The sequence below is a fragment of the Lissotriton vulgaris genome, chromosome 4_1, assembly GCF_964263255.1.
Source record: "Lissotriton vulgaris chromosome 4_1, aLisVul1.2, whole genome shotgun sequence".
NCBI classification, from domain to species: domain Eukaryota; kingdom Metazoa; phylum Chordata; class Amphibia; order Caudata; family Salamandridae; genus Lissotriton; species Lissotriton vulgaris.
In genome coordinates this window covers 915,809,982-915,834,832 of record NC_141691.1, presented here as the reverse complement: position 1 = coordinate 915,834,832, position 24,851 = coordinate 915,809,982, and the positions used below count along the sequence as shown (strand labels likewise).

The 24,851-nt window shown below is 43.3% G+C and overlaps 1 protein-coding gene across 2 annotated transcripts in view; it reads left to right on the top strand.

The window, feature by feature from the left end:
- The window catches only part of RBFA (ribosome binding factor A), a 101,359-nt gene extending 85,998 nt beyond the window's left edge, over nucleotides 1-15,361 (top strand). Inside the window, exons 6-7 of one of the 2 annotated variants that reach the window (XM_086965190.1) lie at nucleotides 2,430-2,506; nucleotides 12,166-15,361. In XM_086965190.1, coding sequence (XP_086821316.1) covers nucleotides 2,430-2,506; nucleotides 12,166-12,547 — 459 coding nt within the window. In that variant the 3' untranslated portion in view covers nucleotides 12,548-15,361. The remainder of the gene's footprint in view (nucleotides 1-2,429; nucleotides 2,507-12,165) is intronic. The other variant, XM_086965191.1, reaches the window with a different exon arrangement.
- The last annotated feature ends 9,490 nt before the right edge of the window (nucleotides 15,362-24,851 follow it).

The window sequence follows — 24,851 nt, the reverse complement described above, 5'->3', positions numbered from 1 at the left end:
AAAAGGACGACTTTGTGGTCCGACATGGGTACCTGGATGACATCATTTATTGTAATGTTGGGATTAGATGAAAACATCCCATCTAAGGTATGGTCAGCGGAGTGTTTTCCTTGCTGAACCAGTTGGGACAAGCCACAACCTGCCATAGTCTCTACAATGAGTGCTGTATTTTTATCTGTAATTTTTTCGAGATGAATATTAAAATCTCCCAGAGTAGTATAGTTGGTCCCTGCGAGGCTAGATTCAAGAGTGGGGCCTAAGGTTTGGGGTAGGGAGTTTCTGGCATTAGGCGGCCTGTACAATAGAAGGCCATCAAAGGTGTAGTTGTGAATAATGCCACTGTTAAAAGGAAGGGTCTCGCACTCCGGGGAGAATCGTGCCTCCAAAACCCGAACGTGTAATCCCTCTTTGCTAATAATGGCTAGGCCTCCCCACGTAATAGAATTAACTATTACCCAAGATGAAAAGCCAAGGGACAAGGCCCAGCCCGGCCTCTTCCGGTCTAGGACGGGCCCGCCCTTGGCCCAGGAGGCGCGCTGTTGGTTTTGACCCCTCCGGGTGCCAGGGGATGACGCGTTGGTGATGCGCCACGCTGGGGACGCTTGGACAGAGTCCGTGCCCCGCACACCGGCACCTGGTCCCTGGGTCCGGCGCTGAACAGGGGTGAGTTTATGCTTGCCCGCAGATAGAGCCACAAAAAAGTTCAAAAGGATCCCGCGCTGCGTGAGGCGCGCTGTTGGTTTGGACGCCTCCGGGTGCCGGGGGATGATGCGTTGGTGATGCGCCATGCGGGGGACGCTGGGACAGAGAGTCCGTGCCCCGCACACCGGCAGCTGATCCCTGTGTCCGGCGCTGAACAGGGGTGAGTTTATGCTTGCCCGCATATAGAGCCACACAAAAGTTCAAAAGGAACACTCTTATATTGCTTGGATACATTTCAAAGTGATGAAAGAATACTTGAGTTAATCTCCGCCACTCATAATTAATCGAACCTCATCCCAGTCCATTATTCTTTTGCTCACCATACTGCCCCAGGATCGACCCAGCCATATTCAAATCATTCTGGGTCCTGCTTCACTAGGAACAGTCCATTCCAAACTGCCAAGACAGGTTCTCTCTCTACTGGAACACAAGTAACCAAAGATTGGTTTCTCCCTAGTTGGGGTTTTTCAGTTGGGTGCCCCTTGGTTCTAGTAGCACAGCGTGCATAGGATCCAGGTTTGGATATACTCGCAGTACTTAAGGCATCTCACCAAAGTAAACAAAAAAGTAGTGAGTAGAATGCTTGAATTAATCTCAGCCATTGGTAATTACTCCGGCCGCATTGCAGCCCATATTTTGCCCACCATGTAGTCTCAGATTGGACCTTACCATGTGCAAGTCAGTCTTGGCCGTGTTACAGTACAAACAGTCCAACCTGATTGAACAACTTTTAACACCGACATAATTGGAAATAGGAAAGGGCTTACTTGTAAAGGTTTACAGTGAATGAAACCGGGTTTAAGATATTTGGTGAGGCCTGCAAGCACCTGCATGCCCTATTGGGTGATTAGCCACATTATAAATCCTGATTGATTGATTTGTAGCTTTCGCCATGATTTTGTACAGCTTCTCCAGCTAGATTCATATAAGAGTCTATTGCTCATTAGTGTTCCAGACCGCACCAGTATTGTCATTGCCACCCATGGATTAAAGGAAAGTTCGAAATTGGGTTTCACAAGAACTGCTTCACTTCCGTCTAGTTATAAGCAGTATTTCATGTAAGATTGAATCTCCTGTTAAGCAATTGCCACCATGCATTACACTAAATACCCAAGTATGTGTTTTTCAAAAGTATTTTTCTTGCAACGTGGGACATTTATGGGTGTGAATATCAATGAGATATACGTATGATATTATTTAAATAATTCACAGTTAGAGTAGAACAGCAGCAGTGTCTCTTCTTTTTGGAGTGAGCACTATGGTAATTATCAGAAAATTACAAAGGACACAAAATAAGGCAAATGTATATTTTTAATATGTCTGTTTGTGTGTATTGCCTACATCCATTCTCCGACTGTAAAAGTTAGGAGACATGTTTGTCTGGAGTACAAAAATGGTGTGACATAGATTTGCCAGGAACTGTTTTCACTTGTAGTAGTTCATGTTATCCTTCGGAGTATGCTGCAATGAAAAATTCAAAAGAAAACACCTTTGAAGTAATTCATAGGCAAAAAGGCACATTCCCCTACAAAATCGACACACAACACAGCCCCTTCTCTTGGAATTTCAGAAAAAGGGCACAGGCAGAAGCCATGTGTATGCAAAATTTGACTAATCGGTGTATTCAATTGTCTTTTGGCTTATGACTTAAAAATGGATTGTATCTAATTGGGCTAACAGCACGTGTAGCTTTTTTTGTGAAGATAATATTGTTTTGTTTTTTACAGATTGAACAATTGTTGGAAATTGCTGATTATGGGCCCAAGGCAACTGAAGATCTGGTGCTAAGTCAAAGCGATCTCAGGTTGTGTTTTGTATTATTATTGTTTAATGTACTCGCATACAAGCACTTGAGAGCAGGTTCTTGTTTGGCAACTTTTTGACTTGCATTAGCCCATATATTCATTTGGACAATGTACCGTTTTACTTTGACTCGAATTCTAAAGACTCCATTGCTGTTAAAACACATTGTTTAATTTGCATATATATGAATTATAAAAAGAACATACATAATGTTGCAATAAACCTAAAGACACTAATTGAAATTATGGTTGCAATGTTTGTTGCAGTGAGTCTCAACAAATCTGGAACTAATCATACAGACAACACCAAAATGTAAAAGTGTTTATTATGTAGATGTAGAGCTTAAATCAACAAATATAGATGGCTAAATAATATTTCGGAATAAACACTGATCACAGCATTATATTACAGTAAACAAGCCGTCAGCCTGAATCATTAAAGCAGTATCTGCTACAAAGTTGAATAGCCAGACTGAAAGGAATAGAATCATTTCAGGACAGGAAGAATAGAGGCGACAAATGCGAACTTTGAAAACCCAGTATAAAAACAAAGGATACACTGATGAATCGCTATAGAAAATGAAAAAGAATAAAGCAGCAGGAAAGAAAAACATTATTACAATGTTAATAGAAAGCACAAAGCACGTCCTTGATGTGTTACAAGACGTTCCACGAAAAGTTGCGTATCAAAATTCACCAAGTCAAAAAGGTTGTGTGTAGAAACTGGCAATTAATTGACCAGAGTAATGAACTTGCAGTTTGAAAGGAAAGGGGATTTAGATAGGATTGGAAATTAAATGCTTAAAACATAAGGATTAAATAGATTTCAAGATTGGTTGCATTTCTTGTGAATGGACTGTATTGGAAATAGATAAAAGATGGGATAAGGATGAAGCACAAATATATTACATTATCTTTAACACGGAGCTGAAGTTGCAAAAGAGAAACCACCATTTTCCGAGGATGCATATAAGGAATACCTCACAAAAACTACATGTATTGAGCTAATACTAAATGAACCCATGATTGCATGGGGATTTCAAAGACCATATGAGACTAATGTTGCAGAACTAATCATTTTAGAGACATGTATTCATTATGGTTCAGTGAATTCATGTATAGAATAATATGTATATAAGATGCAAGTTGGCAACGAAATGCATTTGAATATAAAAGATTTGACTAGTAGTGCCAAGAAATTGTAAATAAGGAAAAAGGGACCTCTGTATTAAGGAAAACAATTGCAATCATAATTTTACATTTTGATTAATGGTTTGTACTTGGAAATAATAGAAAGTTTAAGATGCAAAGGAATGTGATCTTGCTGTTTGTTTACAAAAGGACAAAAGTAGACCGATTTTCACAAACCTTGCCAATGGTTTGTGCCCAATATATGCATTTGTAGCCTCCTAAAGGCTAACAGGTGCCAACATAGTGGAAAAGAAAAGTGAAATATTACTGTTTTTCTCTCCATGAAAACATATTATCCATGCAGGCAGGGAAACATTTACATTCCGTCAGACTGCAGCTAACCATATAGGGTACTATCTCAGAAGTAAGGGAAAGGTAGGGCAGCAAAACCCATGGAAATCTATGACCTGTATTGATTTCCAGGTATTCTTTGCAGCGTTTTCTGTGATCCTCTAAAATGTGCATATCCATGGAGATCGTATGTGGTAAGCATACAATGAATATATTCACACTTTTAAAGTGAAATAAGTCCTATGCTTTCTGATATACTTTTACCACAAATTCTTCAACTTGTGAATACCTCCAAGCACCAGACTGATTCCGGAGAGGTTTTCTCCGCAATTCCCTTGCATGCCGGTTGTTGGTATTTTGTGACTTCACGTCTGCTCTGCCCCTCCCCTCTTTGACATCCTTTCCTTTCAGTATGTGACTTCTGATGCAAATTTGAAACTCTCCCCCTCTAACTCTGTCACTTGACAGACCTATTTTTATAGACTTTCCCAGTTTAGCATGTCTCCCACTAAAACGATAGGTTCAAATCCTGCAAGGATTACTACAAACAGATGTCCGTGACGGACCCTGGTGAGGTGTGTCTGTGGGCTCCTCTCATCCCATGAAAATATGTGCTTGGATGAATCTGAAAGCTATCCAGGAATGTGAGGCCTGCTCTGTTGCTGAGCACCATATGAAGGGTCAGATCTTTCAGACTTGGTCTAAGTCGGCGAAGACACATTTTCCTTCCCTGGACCGTTGCCCTGAGCGGTCATCATCACATTGAAAGCCTTCAACTAAGTTGAAGGAAAAGAAGCACAAAACAAGACAAAACTTGTCTCCCCTTCTTCCTGCCACTCTCACCAGGCAAAGTCATGAACACAATCCACAAACACAGGCCTGTCCCCCAAGGCACTCTTTCTTTAGTTTAAATATAACGCGGATAAGGTGATAAAGAATTTTTATTACCACCAGTCAAGTATTCTTTGACTTTTCACATCCATCCGAGTGTCCAAAAATTAAGTTAATACGGTACTCACACTACAACCAACCAATCTATCGCCGTACCATCACCCACCACACAGTATTAGTGGGAAAAAGTGTGGAGAAGAGAGTGAGCACCTTACGGAAGAACTGCCAATCGGGTTATCTGACTAGTAATTGTCAGTGATCCCAATTATCATCATTGGTTACTCACTCTCATAACAGTGGGAAAAGGGAAACAAACAGCAGAAAAAGACCAACAACATAAAACAGTGCTTCTTCTCGCTATCAGCCCCACGGTCTGCTGATTATTCTGATCATAGCGGGTTAATGTTTTACCCTTACTATATTTGTGTGCACATTTAACACAAAAACACAAACTCCCCCAGTGAGAAAGAAAACGTGAATCTCACACAGTTAAAATGAAAGAGTTCACTGGCCCCTCTAATTTTATTCTGGTCTGTGAATCCTCCCAAGTTAAAAATGACTCACACCATATGCAGTCTCAGGTGGGTCATAGGTGCCAACATGTTTCGTTGCTCATATTTTCTGCAACTTCTTCAGGGCGAATGGGGGGTTACTCACTGTAATTGCCACTTTATTTCAGGCCCAGATCTCTGTACTGGGGTGAATGTATGACATTGTTCTGCATTCTGTCCATCAACTGTGGTTTTTGCATTTATCACCCCGAGTGGGTTGGGTATGCTCAGACGTGAGTCCCATGCTCTCCACACCACTGGATTCAAGCAAGCCGGGCTGAAGACGGCTGGAATGCCAGAAACCGGTCATCGGAAGCTTGTTTCCGGTCCAGGGAAGGCATGGCTTGGCAGTTCGGGCTGGACTGCTCCCATGAGGCACAGGGTCAGACTGTTTTGCATACGGCCATGTCTGAACTGGGGTGGTGTGGAATGCAAAAAAACTATGGATTTAGGCCCAGATCTCTGTACTGGGGTGAATGTATGACATTGTTCTGCATTCTGTCCATCAACTGTGGTTTTTGCATTTGGCTATGGAGCATCATCTTTTCAGATATGAAAACCAACTATTTCTCCAAGTGACTGGTATTTTCCTGAGGGAGTACCTTCACCCCTAAAATGCTCAAATCTGTATATGTTTGCGTTTGAGAGTACATTCATATACACAAATACAACTCCTCATCAATAACAACATGGAAACTTTACATTGATGACATATTATTATTATTATTTTTTTTACTCCTACTCTTTTTATTGATAATGCTAATGCGACCATGCAATACAAAGCAATGTCTGTATATCACATTGGGAATCAATACAAATATAAGCAGGAAAGTACACATCAGAGGACCCCAGGGACAATCCCTCCTGTCCCTCCAAGAGTGCGCCCGTTCCCCTGTTCTTGCGCCAGGGCGCCCACACTTTCTTCAATTTTTTAGCTCACCCCCTACTTTTTTTATACAATTTCATCAGCTCTTTGGCACCAGTCGATCGCGCTGCCATTTTTCCCATTACGGGGGCGCCTGCACCCCTCATCCCCTGGCAATGTTCTGTTTCGCTACACCCGCAGCCAGGGCCAACCATATTTTCACATATCTCGACAAGTCCATGTCCCCTTTAATCAGCTGTAAAAGCCACTTCGGGACCATCGCCCCCACTACCATAGACATGATGGCAGTGACCTTCGTCCAGAAGGGAATGCTCTCTGGACACTCACAGGATGTGGAAGAAGGTGCTCTCCTGTTGACAACCCCTTATGCAGGACGCCAAATGGCACCTTCCCCATGCATAGAGGTGTGTGTGAGGATAGTAGGTATGGTGAAGGATTTTAAACTGCACTAGCCTGAACCTTCAGCGAATTGCAATTTCTCTAGGACCCTGAAGCGCGTCTCGCCAGTCTTCCTCATATAGACACCCAAGGTCCTTGGACCAGGCTGCTCGAGGTTGACCAAGGGATCAGGTATATTGTTTATTAATTTGCAGTAGATTGTTGATGTGGTTTTCTCCACGATGGGCTCAAGTAATAACCTATCTTCCATCGGGGAGTACTCCGGGATGGATGTACCCCTATGTAAATGGGGTCGTGGGGCATGCAATAGTCATACATGCTGATTGTGAGTGGTGTAAGTTCTACTCCTTTTGGAGGCATTTGAAGGTGCAGGGAGAGTCCCTTTTGCATACATCCCCTAGGTAGTCGATGCCTATCAGTTGCCACCCCCTGAATCCCGTCAGAGCCTTCACCTCCTGCAGCTGCTCACCATGCCACAGTGGGGTTCTCAGTCAATTTGCCCGCCCAACCCAGAAGCCTATTGGCCTCCTTCCAGCATTGTAGTACTACCTTAGTGTGCTCAGGCCATGCCTTCTGTGGGCTTAGGGAAGATGTTCGCAATTACCCCTCGGCATAGCCTTCCGTCCACCCTATAGGCAGGCTCTTCCCTATCTGTCTACACCCAGTTATTGATCACCTGCAGTTGTGAGGCCCAGCAATATAGTTGAACATCCGGGATCGCCAGCCCTCCATCAAACACCCCCCATGTAGCATGTGAAGCGCTATCTTAGGGGACCCCCCGTCCCAAGCAAGGTCCGCACCCCTGCGAGATCCATTTAAATACGCTTGTGGGGACCGAGTATGGAGTGTTCTGCAGAACGTAGAGGAGTTTCTGCAGTGCAAGCATCTTGAACAGAGCCGCTCTACCCATACGAGATAGTGGAAGGGTACGCCAATGAGTTACGTCTGCACTCAAGCAAGCAAACTGGGGCTCGAGATTTTTCCCAAAATCTATCGCTCGTGTCGTACATTCCGATGACCTATTCTTGATATGGGATGGTACTGAAGGGGAGACGCTAGACTTCATTGCCTGGTTAAATGGATGTGACTCCCATCTCAAATTCACACATACTATTAAGAATACACTCATGGCATTCTTGAATTAGATGATTTCTGCTGTGGGTGGTGAGCACTACAGAAAACCTACAGGTAGAAATTCTGTTCGTATTATTCCAGCTTCCACCCTCATACTTTACAACAATTTCTTCCTTTAGGCTAGCTGTTATGCCTTAGTCAAACATTATTCTGACATGGAAACTTATAATGCCCATGCTGAGATCCACTCAAAGCATCTGTAGACTAGAGGGTATCCACAATGGAGGATTGGCCCTGCCTATAAACTTGCAAAGAATAACAATCGGGAGGCATTGTTGGAAACATATGACAAACTAGTCTCTGATAGGCTTTTTTGTGTAACCACGTTCAAGGACCTATACAATAAGATTAAGCGAGTCATTAATAGAGATTTACATATTTTGAATGTGAATTATGAAGCTGGATAAACCATTATTTTCCCCACAAACGTTGCTGAATACTCCGTGATTGCTTAATACATACAAGACAACATGAGAAAAAAAATAACAGAACAATCACAGGACACCACTCAGGAAATCTCCCTTCCCTCAAACCACCTATTCATGAGTCTTTATTCTTAAAAGGGTAAATGTCCCTGGTCCTTAAAATTAGGTTGTAACTAGGACTACAATTTGAGAACTATTGATCAGCTATCTGTGGTTAGGACTGAACTTTTCCTATCACCTTATCTGGATAGGTACATAATGAAGGATCTAAATTTTCATACAGACCTGATTGGCGGGGGAGGGGCCTATAGTTAGTATATTCTTTACAGATTAGTCTTTGCTAACGCACAAAGAATAACAATTCTACCACCTTAAAGATTGAGTTAAGTCGTCTGCAAAAATAGATCTCTTTGGCTCAGGTTAACCCATTTTTGATTAGCATCCTTAAGAGTTGCAGGCTCCAAATGACACAAAAGCAAGCAGCAGCTCATTGTAAACTACATTTCCCAGTGAGCCCTTGCGTTTTTAGTAGTCCATGCCCCCGGCAAACTCCTAATAAACTACAAATTCTAGAGATACCACAAACACTGACATGCCTGGACCCTTTACATGCAGAGACAGACTGTCATCCAAAGCACACTGTTTCCCGGCATTCCCACACTGGCCCAATTCAGCTGACACAGGATATCTACTTCGAATTATTGTTTGCAATCATTGCATATTTGCTGATGGCCCTTACTTCAGGCTTCTGGGCTTTTGTGTGCTTCTTGTTGATGCAATACAGTTTACTCCTCTCCTTAGACCTATACGTTTTGACCCAGAAAGATTCACCTAGTAATTGATCAAGTGTTTGGAGTTTATGGTATATTCTAGTTTTATGTACATGTCCTTTCAACTGTCTCTTGACGCTGTCCCTAGGCAGTATTATAGAAAGGACAAACTATGGGTAAGGACGTTTGAAACATGCAGCTTCATCTATGAAATGTCCGCACATACAAATGCATAGGTGTGTACATATACATGTAATGATCTCATGTTGTTGTGCATTCACAAGGGAGTGCACACAAGGTGGTGTCAAAGAGTGTCTAACCTTGATGGGGGATGCTATTGAATTTTATTATGACAATATGTTTTGAGAATATTGAATTAATGTGTGCTATCTGTTCTACAACCTTCTCACAACTAGTGAGTGCATGTCTGGGAGACTTGAGTGTCAAAATAACTCAAAGCTGGTTAAGTACTAGCTTTCCTTTATTGTTAACCAACTGGAGCCGTATTGGTACATAGTGAAATCCACTATGTTGGTCGTGAAGAAAGCCCACCTGCATCTTTTGAAGGGCAAAATATAGGGCCGAAACGTGTTGGCTTTTGTAAGCTGAATTATCCCCCTGGTATTATAATATAACTTCAGCGGTACAACACCTATTGTATATTTTTAACAGTAATTCTTACACCTGCATCAACTCATCAGAGACAAGTTTACCTCCCTCCCCATCCCACTTTTAAATCTACCACACCCCAACTGCAGTATTGTCCCTTTCTGGGCATTAAACATAGTTTACAGCAGATGCCGTGTCAGATCTTGCCTTAGCAACAACAGTTCTCCCAAGCCTTATTCAGCAAAGGTCAAGGATGAGGAGGACAATACTCGGGCTCAACAATCTAAGCAATCCCTCACCCCTCCCCGTCACTGCAAAACACCTTATTAAAGGCTGGTTAAGTTATTACCTTAACAGGCGACAAAGCATCCCATCAGACAGATTGCTGCTTCTAGTTGTCCCGCATGGCTACACCCTTTCCTTCCTTTCTACCCCTCCAAACATGTGACCTACACTACAGTGGTTTCCGGAGGACCACTTGTCCATTCATCTCTTGACCTCAGTGAGAGCAGCTCTGAGGTTTCTTGGCCTCCTGTACTGGGTAATGCTATATGGCACATTTGGGCTCTGCGGTGGAATCTGAAGTCTCAGTGGGCTCAACACCAAGGAAACTCTTGAATTTCATCCAGGTGTCGGCTGAGAATTTGAAAGATCTTTAGTGGTAGTTTCTGGTCCCCAATTGGACAAGCGGTTGACCGCCCTCCTTACCTAGCCCAGAGTGAACGGTCATGGCAGGTGCATTGTTGCTGTGTTAGGAAGGTGAACTGGGAGAGTTGGAGATCAGAGGAGAATGTCTCCAGCAGAAATCCACATCAACCTGTTGGTGATTTGCGTGGCACTAAAGGCTTTCCTCCCATCCTTCAAGGGGAAATGGGTGCTGATTCTTACGTACTACACAACTGCCATGTGGTACTTTAGGAAGCATGGCGGGGTGGGGTTGAGTTTCGTGTGCCACAATGCTTTCTGCTTCTGGACCTGGCTGTGTCACCATGGTGTTTACAGACAAATTCAGCTTGTAATGCAGATGATGAATGGTGGCTTCACACCAAGGTGGCACAGGGCATCTTCCAGCAATAGGGAGAACCCTCTCTCTCTCGAGCTTTTTGCCACAGCAGTGAACGTGCAGTGTCCAACCCTTTGTGCGTTGAAGTTCCCAGGGTAGTATTCCCTGTAAGGGAGAGATGTGGTGCAACGGCCAGAGTGATTGACTCCGTAGCGCCGGCAACAGCTCTGCTCTATATGATTCTGGGCAACAGCTCATTTAATCTCCCCGACAGTCCCCAGCTCTGTGAGACCCTTTGGAACAAGAGTTTGCGCTTAACAAACACCATATTTATTTATTTATTTAGGTGTATTTCTGTTTGACTGTACTTCACATTCCTGTACCTCTTCTAGTGTTTACCTCTCTTGCCCAAAGTTTTAAGGAAGATCAGTGGGTCCTCTTCATTATGTGGGAAGTGTACTAGCTCAAACTCCACACAACCCCCTCCCAACATTCCAAAACATACAGAGTATAGGCAGCTTCACTTTCTGATGGAAGATTTGAAGTGCTCTTAGCAAAGGGTGAACTAGTATCTGTACACCAATGCAGAGCAGGGGTGTGCTCCCTGTAATTCTGATCCCCAAAAAGGATAGCTCACTCCGGCCGAACCACGACCTCCAACAACTGAGCAGGTTCATCTTCTCCTAACACTTTCACATGGTCATCTTATAGTTTGTCATCCTTTAGATATGTGCGTTAAGAATATAACGGCAGCTCGTCGTCTTAAACAAGCTGTTCTCACAGTTCTTGGTATATAGTCACCTGGGTGATTAAAGTTGGTTCAGCTTTGAATGTATACATTCCCCACACTCTGCTCACCTATGTATATACACCACAAAGATCTGTCAATGCCATGGCTGCAGACACCCTTACTGTTTTGAGTAAAGTGTTCTACCAACGACTTGCCTTAAGGAAAGAGTTGTTGGATTGGAGTTGGGTTTAAGTCTAGCAATTCTCCTACTATTGCATAGTCTGGAGTTGGGCTAGTAAATTATACTATTACAAAGTCAGCGCTTTCCCTAAGGCGTGCTGTTGTAATGACTAGCGTGTGAAAGGAATGTGTTGTAAAGACACATTCAAGCTTTGTTAGGGCAGGAGTGGTAAATGTCTGCGTGGTTCCAACATACAACCATTCCTGATTCCAATTCATGTTTACCTGATGGCTTGAATCTTAAAGTGTCTACAAATGAGAAACTGATGCAAGAATATATAACATACATCCTTTGGAGGCCTTGGTTTGAAGATAGATAGCAAATGTCAAATATGTGTTGGAAAATGTGTGTTCAGTACTAGAATATGCAACAGTTTTCCACCATATTTAATTGATCATTTGCTTGTGTTTTGTGACATGGTTCAAATGGTCTCTGCCTTTTTTGTAATCTTAAAAGTTCGTGAAACTTCAAATTACTTTATACATACTCACAATGAACTCTGCTGTTAATAAACTGATAATTCTCATCCTTCCTCCTCAGTGGTGATCATTCAACATCTCTGGCTCTTTCGCCCAAATTGACAAATGTGTTTGGAATTGATCATGAAGAACTTAACAAACAAATAGTAGAGTACAAAAAAAGAAGCCAACAAAGAGGAATGGAACCAGCAAGCAGTGGGCTTGAAGAACAGTTAGCAGAACTCCGAAAACAAAAGATATTACGGCGGAAGAAGAAGGAAAGAAAGAACCTTATTTATGATGATGACATTACACCTCAAAGGTTTTTGATGGACAGATATAGCGAGGACGACTTGGATATTGTTTCCTCTTCTGAAAACAGATTAGATGACCTAGAAGAACTAGAATCCCAGGAATTGGACTTTCCCCCCAACACAGGAAATAGCACAGCCACAAAGGCATGAGTTGTTTGTTAATATTAATTGAATATTGTATTGTTGTGTTCTGGAAAGTGGATTAGAGGGTAATTGGCCATAGAAATCCATTTTGTAGTTGACTCTCCTTTGCACAGTTCTACTTTACTTTGACCTTGTTCAGTCTGAAGTTCTTCAGAAATAGCCCTATGTTCAAGATGTACAGAATACTTTCCCTGACTCCTCCCATCATTTAATTGTCCTTTTTCAGTTCCTTATGTCATTTGGCCACTAGCTCACCATACCACTGTTACATCATTGCCTATTCCTGAGACCCTATTGTGAAAAGGCTTTTCCCTTCTTGCTGGTTATTAATATTAATGCTCGCCCACTTTTTTTTTGTCTTATCTCACCTTTAAGCACTATGCAAGGTGTTACAGCCGTATGATGGTCCTGGGCTCCCTCCGGCCAACTGCAATAGCTTAGGTCCCCAGACCGACTCCTTGTGCTGGAGTTTTAAGGTGTAATCTTTGGACTGGGGAAGTTTTGCATTTTTTCAGTTTCTATATAATCTCAGATCTTTGCCCATATTGATAAAAGGGTGCCAAAGGCTGTCGGACATGTTACCAACGCTAGCGAGATCTAGATGAGCCATAGCGAAGGCAGATTTCAGCCAATCCTCCAGCCTTGGGGGTTAGGATCTTTCCATTTCAGGCAAATTTCTCTGCAGGCCAAAAGAATCAAACACAATAAGAGACCTCTGTCCCTAACTGTTAGATCTTGTGATGAAAGACGGTCATCCGCAAAGAACACTAGGGTCTCATTAACTATGATATTAGTGCCAAAGGTCTTGCAAAGATAACCTCCAACCCCTTCCCAGAATGTTTCCAACCTCCCACAACCAAAAAAAACATGGATGTCATTAGCTTGGGGGGCCATGCATCTGTGACATTTTGGCTCAGGAATTGGGAAAATTTTGCGATTTTCGCTAGGGTGTAATAGATACGATTAGTTAAAAAAATGGTTTTTCTTTAGGCTGGCGGATTTGGTGCATTTATATACGAGTTTCAAGGAGGGTTCTAATAACTCCTCTATTGTTGATTCAAAGGGGGAATCTCTCCACACCAAAGATTGTGATGGAACATCTTGGTCGTCAGCCTCAACCAATTTCTTGTACCAAATCGATACCTCTCTCTTAATGTGGTTTCCTGAAAAAAAGAGGTGCTCGGTTTCCCAATCTCCCATTATGCCCTGACACTCTGCCTCAAACCATGATTTTATCAGTAGGAACTTAAATTTAGAGAGTCCAGGGCCTATTCTGGCTTCCAGGACCCCCCATGGATGTACACCGTTGATATCCCCCAACTCTGACCAAATGGAAATTCCTGCCTCCCTAATGGGGAATGCCAACCTGTCTTTTAGACAAAGTGTGGTTCCTGGGGAATCCCAGATTGGGGCATGGTCGGAATAGTAACCTATCCTGCACTTTGTTCTAATTTTACACCAGATTTCTAGTGCATTCCTCAGGATTTTCAGACAAACTTTTTAAAAGAATTTTGGTGTCCCGAATTTATAGAGGAATCCGTCTGTTTTGCCCCCTTCAATGTTGCAGATCTGTTGGCTAAGAAGAGACCCCCAGGCAGAAGATGTAGGTTTTGATAAAAGCATCCTAATTGCTTTAAATTGGGAAGCAACCAGGTACCAGCTTATGCCTGGGAGAGCCAGCCCACCTTTAGACAACCTACGCCTCCGTTTTTTCCAGGACAATCTCACTCCCTTGCCTCCCCAGATAGAGCTCCCGATCTTACCCTGTATTTTACAGATGTCATGCTGAGGGAATTTCAAGGGGACGGCGTTAAAAATGTAGGTCAATTGGGTAAGGCCGTCATTTTAACCAAATTTCGCCAACTTTTGTAATTATTCAGTCCCTTATTTTCCAACTATACCATATATGCGAATGTATATAATGCTTGTGAACATAACTGGCTTATACCTTTAACATTATGCAAATTGAAGTTGTAATATGAAAGTATGACGGCGGTATTATTCAGGAGAGTTAGCGTAAAGATTATCACACAAGGGCTGCTAAAGGGTTATGAGATATAGTTCTCAGAATCCAAAAAACAGATTTTGAACAACTTTAAATTGTGCAGTTCATCCATAATGCATGCTGTTGACTTGTCTGCGTAAAGTAAATGTCTAAAAGTAATGGCTATATCACCTTCCATTTTACATTTTACAAATTCAGCCACAGTAATAAGAATGCAGGGCTGCTTTGGTTCAAAATCATGGTGGGTTTGCAAGCGTTTGCCACATGAAGAATTAAAGAGCACTTGATAGCAGATGAGCCTGACTTCAATAAGCAATTAAATACATCTCTTTAAGATGATGAACTGTGAATCAGTCAAACTGTACATTGTATCTGAAAGGAAATCTAATTTTTAACTGAACATTATATGTCTGTTGACCTATTTAATGATGATTCTAGAGGGAGCTTCTTATAGGTTCAAAGTAGCAAATATTTTATCGTTGGCTTTCATACTTAATCACATTTCTCTTGATTCAACAAACTAAAAAATGTTAAAATGGAAACCGAGGTACATGAACATCTAGTATATATATTGCTCACCTCGGTGAAACCCTAAAATCAACCAGCAATAAGTGGGTGAATACATTTATTTTTAAGTGGTAGGATTAACATTATTTTTTGAGTACAAGACTCTAATAGACCATTTATAACAGCATCTGATTAAATGCAATAACGGTAGCACTGTACATTCAAAGTATTCCCTTAAATGTTTTTGTGTAAATTGTTAGTGGATTGTTGATGTGTGCAATAATGATAGAACAGTTATCTGGAAGGTTTGTCATGTTGCTTATGTGCAATTATTTCTGTTTATTATTTCATCCATGGCAGTGTGTGTGTCTCTGTGTGTGTGTGTGTGTGTGTGTGTACACTCCAAAAGCAGAGTCATCCAAAATGAGCCAAAAGCGGCTGGGTAGTTACACAAACTAAAAACACAAAGATCCCTTTTGTGCTTTATATTCCTACGTTAACCTGTTGTCAAGCTGTGTACTGTGCCAGAAATGTACCAGGGACTATATTAATCTAAAAAACATACATGGTTCTGTTTCCTATATTCATATTTAAAACATGTTTATTATAAAGTTGTTTCAATGCATTCATGAAATGCTAATTTCGTATTCGTACATAATAAAAAAGAAATTTGCATAAATTCAAAAATCTTTTACACATCCTAATTTGATAAAACCTATACATACACAAATACAATCATATTGTCAATTCACATAAACATTAGAATAGATTTTTCCTATGCATATAGATCTCTACTACATAAAAATACAAAAACTTTTATTCACATTCTTCATGTGCTCATAAGTAGTGTTGACGCGGCGTTTCGGCGGCTTATCAAAACGGTCTCCGTCTTCAGGACAATTCAAAAGTAAAAGTATTCTTAAAACAGGTTTAAAAACAGTAGTTATTCTGGGAAACCACAACAAATATAACACCTAATTAGATACGTAATGACATATATCCTACTCTGTTCAGTGCACACTGTGGATTTGGTGGGTTGATACCCAACATATAAATTATCCAAGTTATCTATCTTCGATGTTATTTATATATGTGTTAAAACAGAGGCACCCAGAATGGAGACTCCTCTGAGTAAGTGCGTCATACACCAAGATTAGCTTCAAATGGCTCACTATCGAGGCCTGGGTCATATTCACTTAGAGTTGTTAATATTCTTCTTCTCTTATGCTTGTAGATGTATTTAAATGGAGCCCTGTATGCGGAGTCTTGACCTGTAAATTATTTGAGACCATCAATCTAATAAACCTTTAGTTCGAGGCATGTGGGCTGCTCATTGCACCATCAGGATTCAAGCAAGCCGGGCCGAAGAGGCTGAAATGCCAGAAACCGGTCCCCGGTAGCTTGTTTCCTTCCCAGTGTAAGAATTGGCTTTTGTAGTTTAGTTTGCCCTGTTCCCATCATGCACTGGGACAGGAACAGACTAATTTGCATACAGCCAGGTTCTGAAACTGGGATGGTGCAGTGAGCTAAAAAACGGTGTTGGATCTAGCCCTGATCTCTTGACTGGGTGAGAGTATTCTGTTTAATTCAGAGACTCTGTCCCTCACCACCCCTTGTTGTAAATATTTTTGTCCACCCTAAGCGTGGAAGGGTATACTCAGATGTGAGTCCCTTGCTCATTGCACCATCAGGATTCAAGCAAGCCGGGCCGAAGAGGCTGAAATGCCAGAAACCGGTCCCCGGTAGCTTGTTTCCTTCCCAGTGTAAGAATTGGCTTTTGTAGTTTAGTTTGCCCTGTTCCCATCATGCACTGGGACAGGAACAGACTAATTTGCATACAGCCAGGTTCTGAAACTGGGATGGTGCAGTGAGCTAAAAAACGGTGTTGGATCTAGCCCTGATCTCTTGACTAGGTGAGAGTATTCTGTTTAATTCAGAGACTCTGTCCCTCACCACCCCTTGTTGTAAATATTTTTGTCCACCCTAAGCGTGGAAGGGTATACTCAGATGTGAGTCCCTTGCTCATTGCACCATCAGGATTCAAGCAAGCCGGACCGAAGAGGCTGAAATGCCAGAAACCGGTCCCCGGTAGCTTGTTTCCTTCCCAGTGTAAGAATTGGCTTTTGTAGTTTAGTTTGCCCTGTTCCCATCATGCACTGGGACAGGAACAGACTAATTTGCATACAGCCAGGTTCTGAAACTGGGATGGTGCAGTGAGCTAAAAAACGGTGTTGGATCTAGCCCTGATCTCTTGACTGGGTGAGAGTATTCTGTTTAATTCAGAGACTCTGTCCCTCACCACCCCTTGTTGTAAATATTTTTGTCCACCCTAATCGTGGAAGGGTATACTCAGATGTGAGTCCCTTGCTCATTGCACCATCAGGATTCAAGCAAGCCGGGCCGAAGAGGCTGAAATGCCAGAAACCGGTCCCCGGTAGCTTGTTTCCTTCCCAGTGTAAGAATTGGCTTTTGTAGTTTAGTTTGCCCTGTTCCCATCATGCACTGGGACAGGAACAGACTAATTTGCATACAGCCAGGTTCTGAAACTGGGATGGTGCAGTGAGCTAAAAAACGGTGTTGGATCTAGCCCTGATCTCTTGACTGGGTGAGAGTATTCTGTTTAATTCAGAGACTCTGTCCCTCACCACCCCTTGTTGTAAATATTTTTGTCCACCCTAAGCGTGGAAGGGTATACTCAGATGTGAGTCCCTTGCTCATTGCACCATCAGGATTCAAGCAAGCCGGGCCGAAGAGGCTGAAATGCCAGAAACCGGTCCCCGGTAGCTTGTTTCCTTCCCAGTGTAAGAATTGGCTTTTGTAGTTTAGTTTGCCCTGTTCCCATCATGCACTGGGACAGGAACAGACTAATTTGCATACAGCCAGGTTCTGAAACTGGGATGGTGCAGTGAGCTAAAAAACGGTGTTGGATCTAGCCCTGATCTCTTGACTGGGTGAGAGTATTCTGTTTAATTCAGAGACTCTGTCCCTCACCACCCCTTGTTGTAAATATTCATATCTTGAGCATAGATTGCCGCCTAGTGCTGGGTCCGGATGATTGCACTTTGTTGTCCTGGAAGAGTCTTCAAAGTATCACGAGATAGGTGACTCCTCCCCTGGACTACAGTGCGCATGGGCATCTTCTTTTTCCTCAGATAGTTTTTTCCGCCATTGGGTTCGGATGTTATTCCTCTACTCCAACTTCGGAACCGAAACTAAACTACTTTAAAAGGCCAAAAGGCCTTCAACTTCGACGGTATTGTTCTAGTTAATTCCTTCTTGACTCGACCAAACTTTCCATCTTGATCCGGTCGTGGTCATGGACGCGGGCTGTTGGGCCTTTCGAAACCAGGTGGGTCTGCTGTCGATGGAAAGGAGCCCGTTCAAAAGGTGCCCACAATGCCACTCCAAATTCCCGCATACTGACAAACATACAGTATGCAACAAGTGCTTATCACAGGAGCACAACGAAGAAAATTGCCCAGCGTGTGCCCAATTCCGTTCGAAGAAGACCATCCGGATTCGACGGGCCGCTAGGCAAGAGATGCAGCGGCCGGAACCGTAGAACATCTTCGATGATGAGCACGACATCCCAGAAGCGGCGGACTCGGATCTAGAAATAGTCACTGTTGAGGACCAGTCGGACTCCGAAGACCAGATCCTGCCGGGGCAAACAGGGAGTACACAGCCCCCATCACCGCTTATCCCAAAACCGAAGGCTCCGGTCGAAGCATCGCCTTAAGGCCTTAGCCGAGATCGACAAGCTCCTTCAGAAGCCCCGCCTTCCGGCTAGGCTCCGAAGCCCAAAACAAAGCCTTCCGATAGCCCAGGACCAAGTAACATTCTCCCCAAGAAGGTGGTCGAACCCAAGAGGGTTGTCGAACCGAAGGTCGCCGAACCGAAGAAGGTCGTCGACCCAAAGGTCGTCGAGCCGAAGAAGGTGGTTGAGCCAAAGAAGGTCCCCCAACCCAAAAAGGTTATCGAGTCAAAAGCTATCAAGCCGAAGAAGGGCCTCGAACCAAAACGGGTCGTCGATCCAAAAAGAGCACCCGACCCAAAAAAGGCCGTCGATCCTAAAAAGAGTATGGATCAACAAAAGCAGGATCAGAACACAAAGCCGGTCTAACTGAAAAAAGTAATCGACTCGACCAAGCACAGTAAGCTTAAAAAAGCAGTCAACCATAAAAACGTATCAAACCAAAAGCTCCGGTCGATCCGTAACCGGTCGTCGACCCAAACAAAATCGCCGAACCGAAAAAGACTGCTAAACCAACAAAGGACGTCGAACCAAAAAAGGTTACTGACCCCAAAGCAACAGTCGAGCCGAAAAAAAACTCCACAACCAAAGGCCCTCGAGCCAAAAGGTCACAAACAAGTCAGTAAGCCAAAAACATTGGCGCCAAAGCCACGGACAGTTGAGGAAGAACTCTTGACCATTGGACAAGGACACTCCTTCCCCTGTTCCTCCGAAGAAAAAGGACTTCGGGACATCTCCCTCAAGGCCTTTTACTCCTCCTCCTTTCTATCCTAATATGCCTTTTGTGCCCTACTCTCCTACACATTCAGATTACAATGATGAGGATAACACGGGGGAAGATACTCAGTATGATTTTAACGAACCAGAGGATCCACATGCACAGGATGACACATGGGAGGATCAGAATGATCCATATGACACACAACGCATCCCAGACACCTTCCCATACCCTACAAAGCTGTCGCCTACCGACGACACCATTGTTTTTAACCAACTGCTAGATAGGGCAGCAAAATACCACAAGGTCGACATGCACACTGACCCAATGGAAGAAGATTTTCCATTTGACACTTTTCCTACCTCCTGAGAAAAATGTCAGGACACTTCCTATGCTGAAAGGGGTACTAAAACACGCGCCAGACATATTCAAAGATCCAGCCAGAACACGGGTACTCAATCCCAGGATTGAGAAGAAATATAAGGCGGCCCCTACAGACCCTACTTACAGTAAATGCCAGTTGCCTTTAGACTCGCTGGTAGTAGCAAACGCTCGCAAAAGAGCTAACTCGCAAACAACAGGAGATGCTTCCCCCTCCTGACAAGGAGTTTAAAATATTGGAAGCCTCAGGCAAAAGAGTTGCCTCACAGGCTGCTAATTCATGGAGGATTGCCAACACACAGGCTGTATTAGCTCGCTACAATAGAGCACACTACGACCAGCTTGAAGGTTTACTGCCACACCTGCCAGAACCTTTCAAACCTCAGGCTAATTACCTCATACAGGAAGGCAAATTTATCACCAATGCTTCCATTAAATGTGCGCTCGACGCTGCTGACACTTCAGCCAGGTCCATTAATACTAGCGTATTACTACGCAGACACGCATGGCTACGCATCTCTGGTTTTAAGAACGAGGTGCAATCCACCATCCTCGACAAACCAGTTAACCAAGACTTCCTGTTTGGCCCCGCAGTAAATACCATTTTAGACCAAATGAAAAAAGATACCGAAACTGCAAAATCTATGGGCGTACTGCAGTTTCAACAACATAGAGGTTCCTTTTGTCGCTCCTCCTACAGAGGTACCGCACAAGGCAACACCTCACAGACTTCCTCTACATACAAAAGCAACGCCCAAAGTTACTTTAATAAAGGCTCCAACAGAGGAGGTTATAGGGGCAACAATAGCAGAGGACGTGGCGGCAATAACACCAGAGCCTCCACTGCCGCCAAACAGTGACTTCATCAAACTCCCTCCAGACCATCTAAGACCAGTCGGAGGCAGAGTCAAACAATTCCTACCAGTCTGGAACGCAATTACCACAGACAGGTGGGTGAGACACGTTATCCAGTATGGTTATTGCCTTGAACTCACTTCTACTCCACCCAACATACCACCCAAACACTGTCCTATGTCCAAAGAACACATCACACTGTTACAACATGAGGTAACATCTATGCTAGAAAAGGGAGCCATAGAGCCAGTCCCTTTTCAACACCAAGGGACAGGAGTGTACCCAAAAAGGACAGGTCCCTCAGACCAATATTTGACCTCAGACCTCTGAACCAATACATACTCTCAGAGCACTTCCATATGATTACTCTACAACAAGTACTCCTGTTACTCCAGCAAGGCGACTTCCTTGCTACATTAGACCTCAAAGATGCATATTTTCACATACCTATACATCCAGCTCACAGGAAATACCTCAGGTTCACAATAGAAGGTTAACATTATCAGTTCAAAGTTCTCCCCTTCGGAGTAACTACAGCACCACAAGTTTTCACAAAGTGCTTAGCAGTAGTAGTAGCAGCACACCTCAGAAGGCAACACATTCACGTGTTTCCATACCTGGACGATTGGCTCATAAAAGCCAACTCGTACGCGCAGTGTGCAAGCCATACGTCTCAGACACTCCAGCTGCTGCACAGCCTGGGTTTTTCCATAAATTACCCAAAATCACATCTACAGCCCTCCCACATACAGCAATATCTGGGGGCTACAATATTATCTCAGTAGCAAAGGCATATTCAAATCCAGCCAGGATAGCCAACATGCAGACTCTCATTCAAACATTTCAGCCACAACACTCTTTGCCAGCTCGAGTGTTCATGCAGCTCTTGGGCATGATGGCCTCCTGCATATTCATTGTCCCTCATGCCCGACTTCAAATGCGTCCACTGCAAGAATGCCTAGCACGGCAGTGGAACCAAGCTCAAGGACAACTAAAAGACCTAGTGTTGGCAGACAGTCGCGCTCACAACTCTGCAGTGGTGGAACCCACAAAACCTTTCCAAGGAGCGACTGTTCCAAGAGTCGGTTCCACAAGTAGTACTAACAGCGGATACATCACTGACAGGTTGGGGAGCCCACTTACTTCAATACACAGTCCAAGGGCTCTGGACAATCAAACAAAAGAAACTGCATATCAACGAATTAGAGTTGCTAGCAATATTTCTGGCACTAAAAGCATTCCAGAAAAACTTGTACAACAAAGCTGTGTTGATCCGGACAGACAACATGACAGCCATGTACTACATCCAGAAACGAGGAGGGACACACTCTCCACAGCTATCCCACTTAGCACAGAGCATATGGCGGTGGACAATACCAAGAAACATTTTTCTCCTAGCAGAACACCTGCCAGGGAATAATCAAATAGCGGATCTGTTAAGCAGACACAGTCAACAGATACACAAATGGGAGATTCATCCACAAGTAAGTTCTCTAACCATTCTTCCAAAAATGGGGGCATCCAGAGATAGATCTGTTTGCCACAAACGAAAACTCAAAATGCCAGTACTTTGCTGCCAGGTTCCCACATCCGTTGTCACAAGGCAATGCGATATGGATGAACTGGTCAGGCAGATTTGCGTACGCTTTTCCACCAGCTCCACTGATTCCGCTGGTGGCACACAAACTACGTCAGCAGTCACTCACAATGATTCTGGTTGCTCCCACATGGGCAAGACAGCCATGGTACACAGCATTCCTGGAACTTTCAGTAGTTCCCCACCAAAGGCTGCGCCTCTCGCCCCATCTTTTAATTCAGAACCATGGAGAAATCAGGCACCCAGATCCCAATCAGATGAACCTAGCGATCTGGCTCCTGACGTCTTAGAGTTCGGATACCTTAACTTACCTCCTGATTGCATGAACATCAAGGAGGCAAGACGGCCAACTACTAGAGCATGCTATGCAGCTAAATGGAAAAGATTTGTGATTTACAATAACCAAATCAATCCATTAGATGCTTCTATCCAAAACATTATCTGTTACCTCTTGCATCTTCAAAGATGCAATCTGGCATACTCTTCTATAAGGCTACATCATGCTGCTATAGCAGCATATCTCCAGAACAGACAACACCTTTCCCTGTTTAACCCTTTCCATGCTCATGACGAGCTCAGCTCGTCATGAGGCACAGTGGAGCTGTGCTGATGACGAGCTGAGCTCGTCATAAAATGATGTAAATCTGAATTCTTCAGCACCGGAGGGGAAAATGTGCAGCAGCGATGTGGTTAAGGTACCACCAATCAAGGCTTTTATGGAAGGTCTTAAAAGGATAATCCCTCCAAAGCACCCACCTTCACCAGTCTGGAACTTAAATGTAGTACTTACCAGACTTATGGAACCTCCTTTCGAACCACTCCATTAATGTGAATTGCAATTTCTAACATGGAATGTGGTATTCTTAATTGCCATTACCTCCCTCAGGCGAGTGAGTGAGCTACAGGCACTAACTAATTAAGAACCCTTCATGCAAATAAGGTAGTACTTCGGACCAACCCTAAGTTTATGCCAAAAGTCCTATCCACTTTCCATATCAATCAATCAATAGAATTGCCAGTTTTCTTCCAAAACCCACAGTCAGTAGCTGAAAGAGCCCTACACACACTAGATGTAAGGAGAGCTCTGCTATATTATGTTGACAGGACTAAATCATTTAGGAAAACGAAGCAACTGTTTGTTGCTTTTTCACCACAACATAAAGGTAATCCCATCTCAAAATCAGGAATAGCCAGATGAATAGTTAAATGCATTCAAATATGCTATCAAAAAGCTAAACGCACTCTTAACAGTTCCCCCAAAAGCACACTCTACGCGTAAAATGGGGGCACCCATGGCTTTCCTTCGGGAATATGCCCCTTGAAGACATATGTAGGGCAGCTACATGGTCTACCATACACACTTTTACTAAAAATTATTGTGTAGATGTGCAAACAAAGCAGCAAGCTGCTGTAGGCCAGGCTGTCCTTAAAACTCTTTTTCAGACTGCTGCAGCTGGTACAGGTGACCACCGCTAGAGGAGATACATTCAAATATGTTACCTTAAAGCAAAACGCACTTTAACAGTTCCCCCAAGAGCGCATTCCACACGCAAAATGGGATCATCCATGGCTTTCCTAGGAAACATTCCTCTTCAGGAGATATGTAGAGCAGCCCCCTGGACTACCATACCTACATTTACCAAACACTACTGCGTAGATGTACGCTCCAAGCATCTGTAGGACAGGCTGTTCTCAAAACTCTTTTTCAGACTGCTGCAGCTGGTACAGGTGACCACCGCTAGAGGAGATACTGCTATACAGTCTATGCACAAGATATGAATTCAGCAGCCCACATGCATCGAACAGAAAATGCTACTTACCAGTATGCATCTGTTCTTGGCATGTAGGGCTGCTGACATTCATATCGCCCACCCTCCTCCCCGGTGCCTGTTGCAGCTGAAGGAATCTCTTTTGCATGGCCATCTCTTACTTTACTATACTCCATCTTTGCCACAATGGCGAAAAACAATCTGAGGATGGAGAAGATGCCCATGCGCACTGTAGTCCAGGGGAGGAGTCACCTATCTCGTGATACTTCGAAGACTCTTCCAGGACAACAAAGTGCAATCATCCGGACCCAACACTAGGCGGCAATCTATGCACAAGATATGAATGTCAGCAGCCCTACATGCCAAGAACAGATGCATACTGGTAAGTAGCATATTCCCTATATATGGTGCCCACATATACTAAGGGTCCCCTCAAGCCATATAGGACACTTACTTAGTTAAATTCGCTACAGGGTCATGTTTGTATCAATATTGCTTCCATCTGTTGTTTCTCTGTTAGTCACTTATTAAAAACTCACAGACTATATGATCATTATACCAATATGCAAATTATTGGAATCCCTAATAGAATGCAAGACAGGGCATACTTTTCACTTACCCTTCACTTCTTTTTTCATTTTAATCGTTCATGGGTGTTGAGTGGTCCTATTTTTGTACTTTAGAGCACTCGTTCAGTTTCCAATAAACAAACAACCCCTGCTCT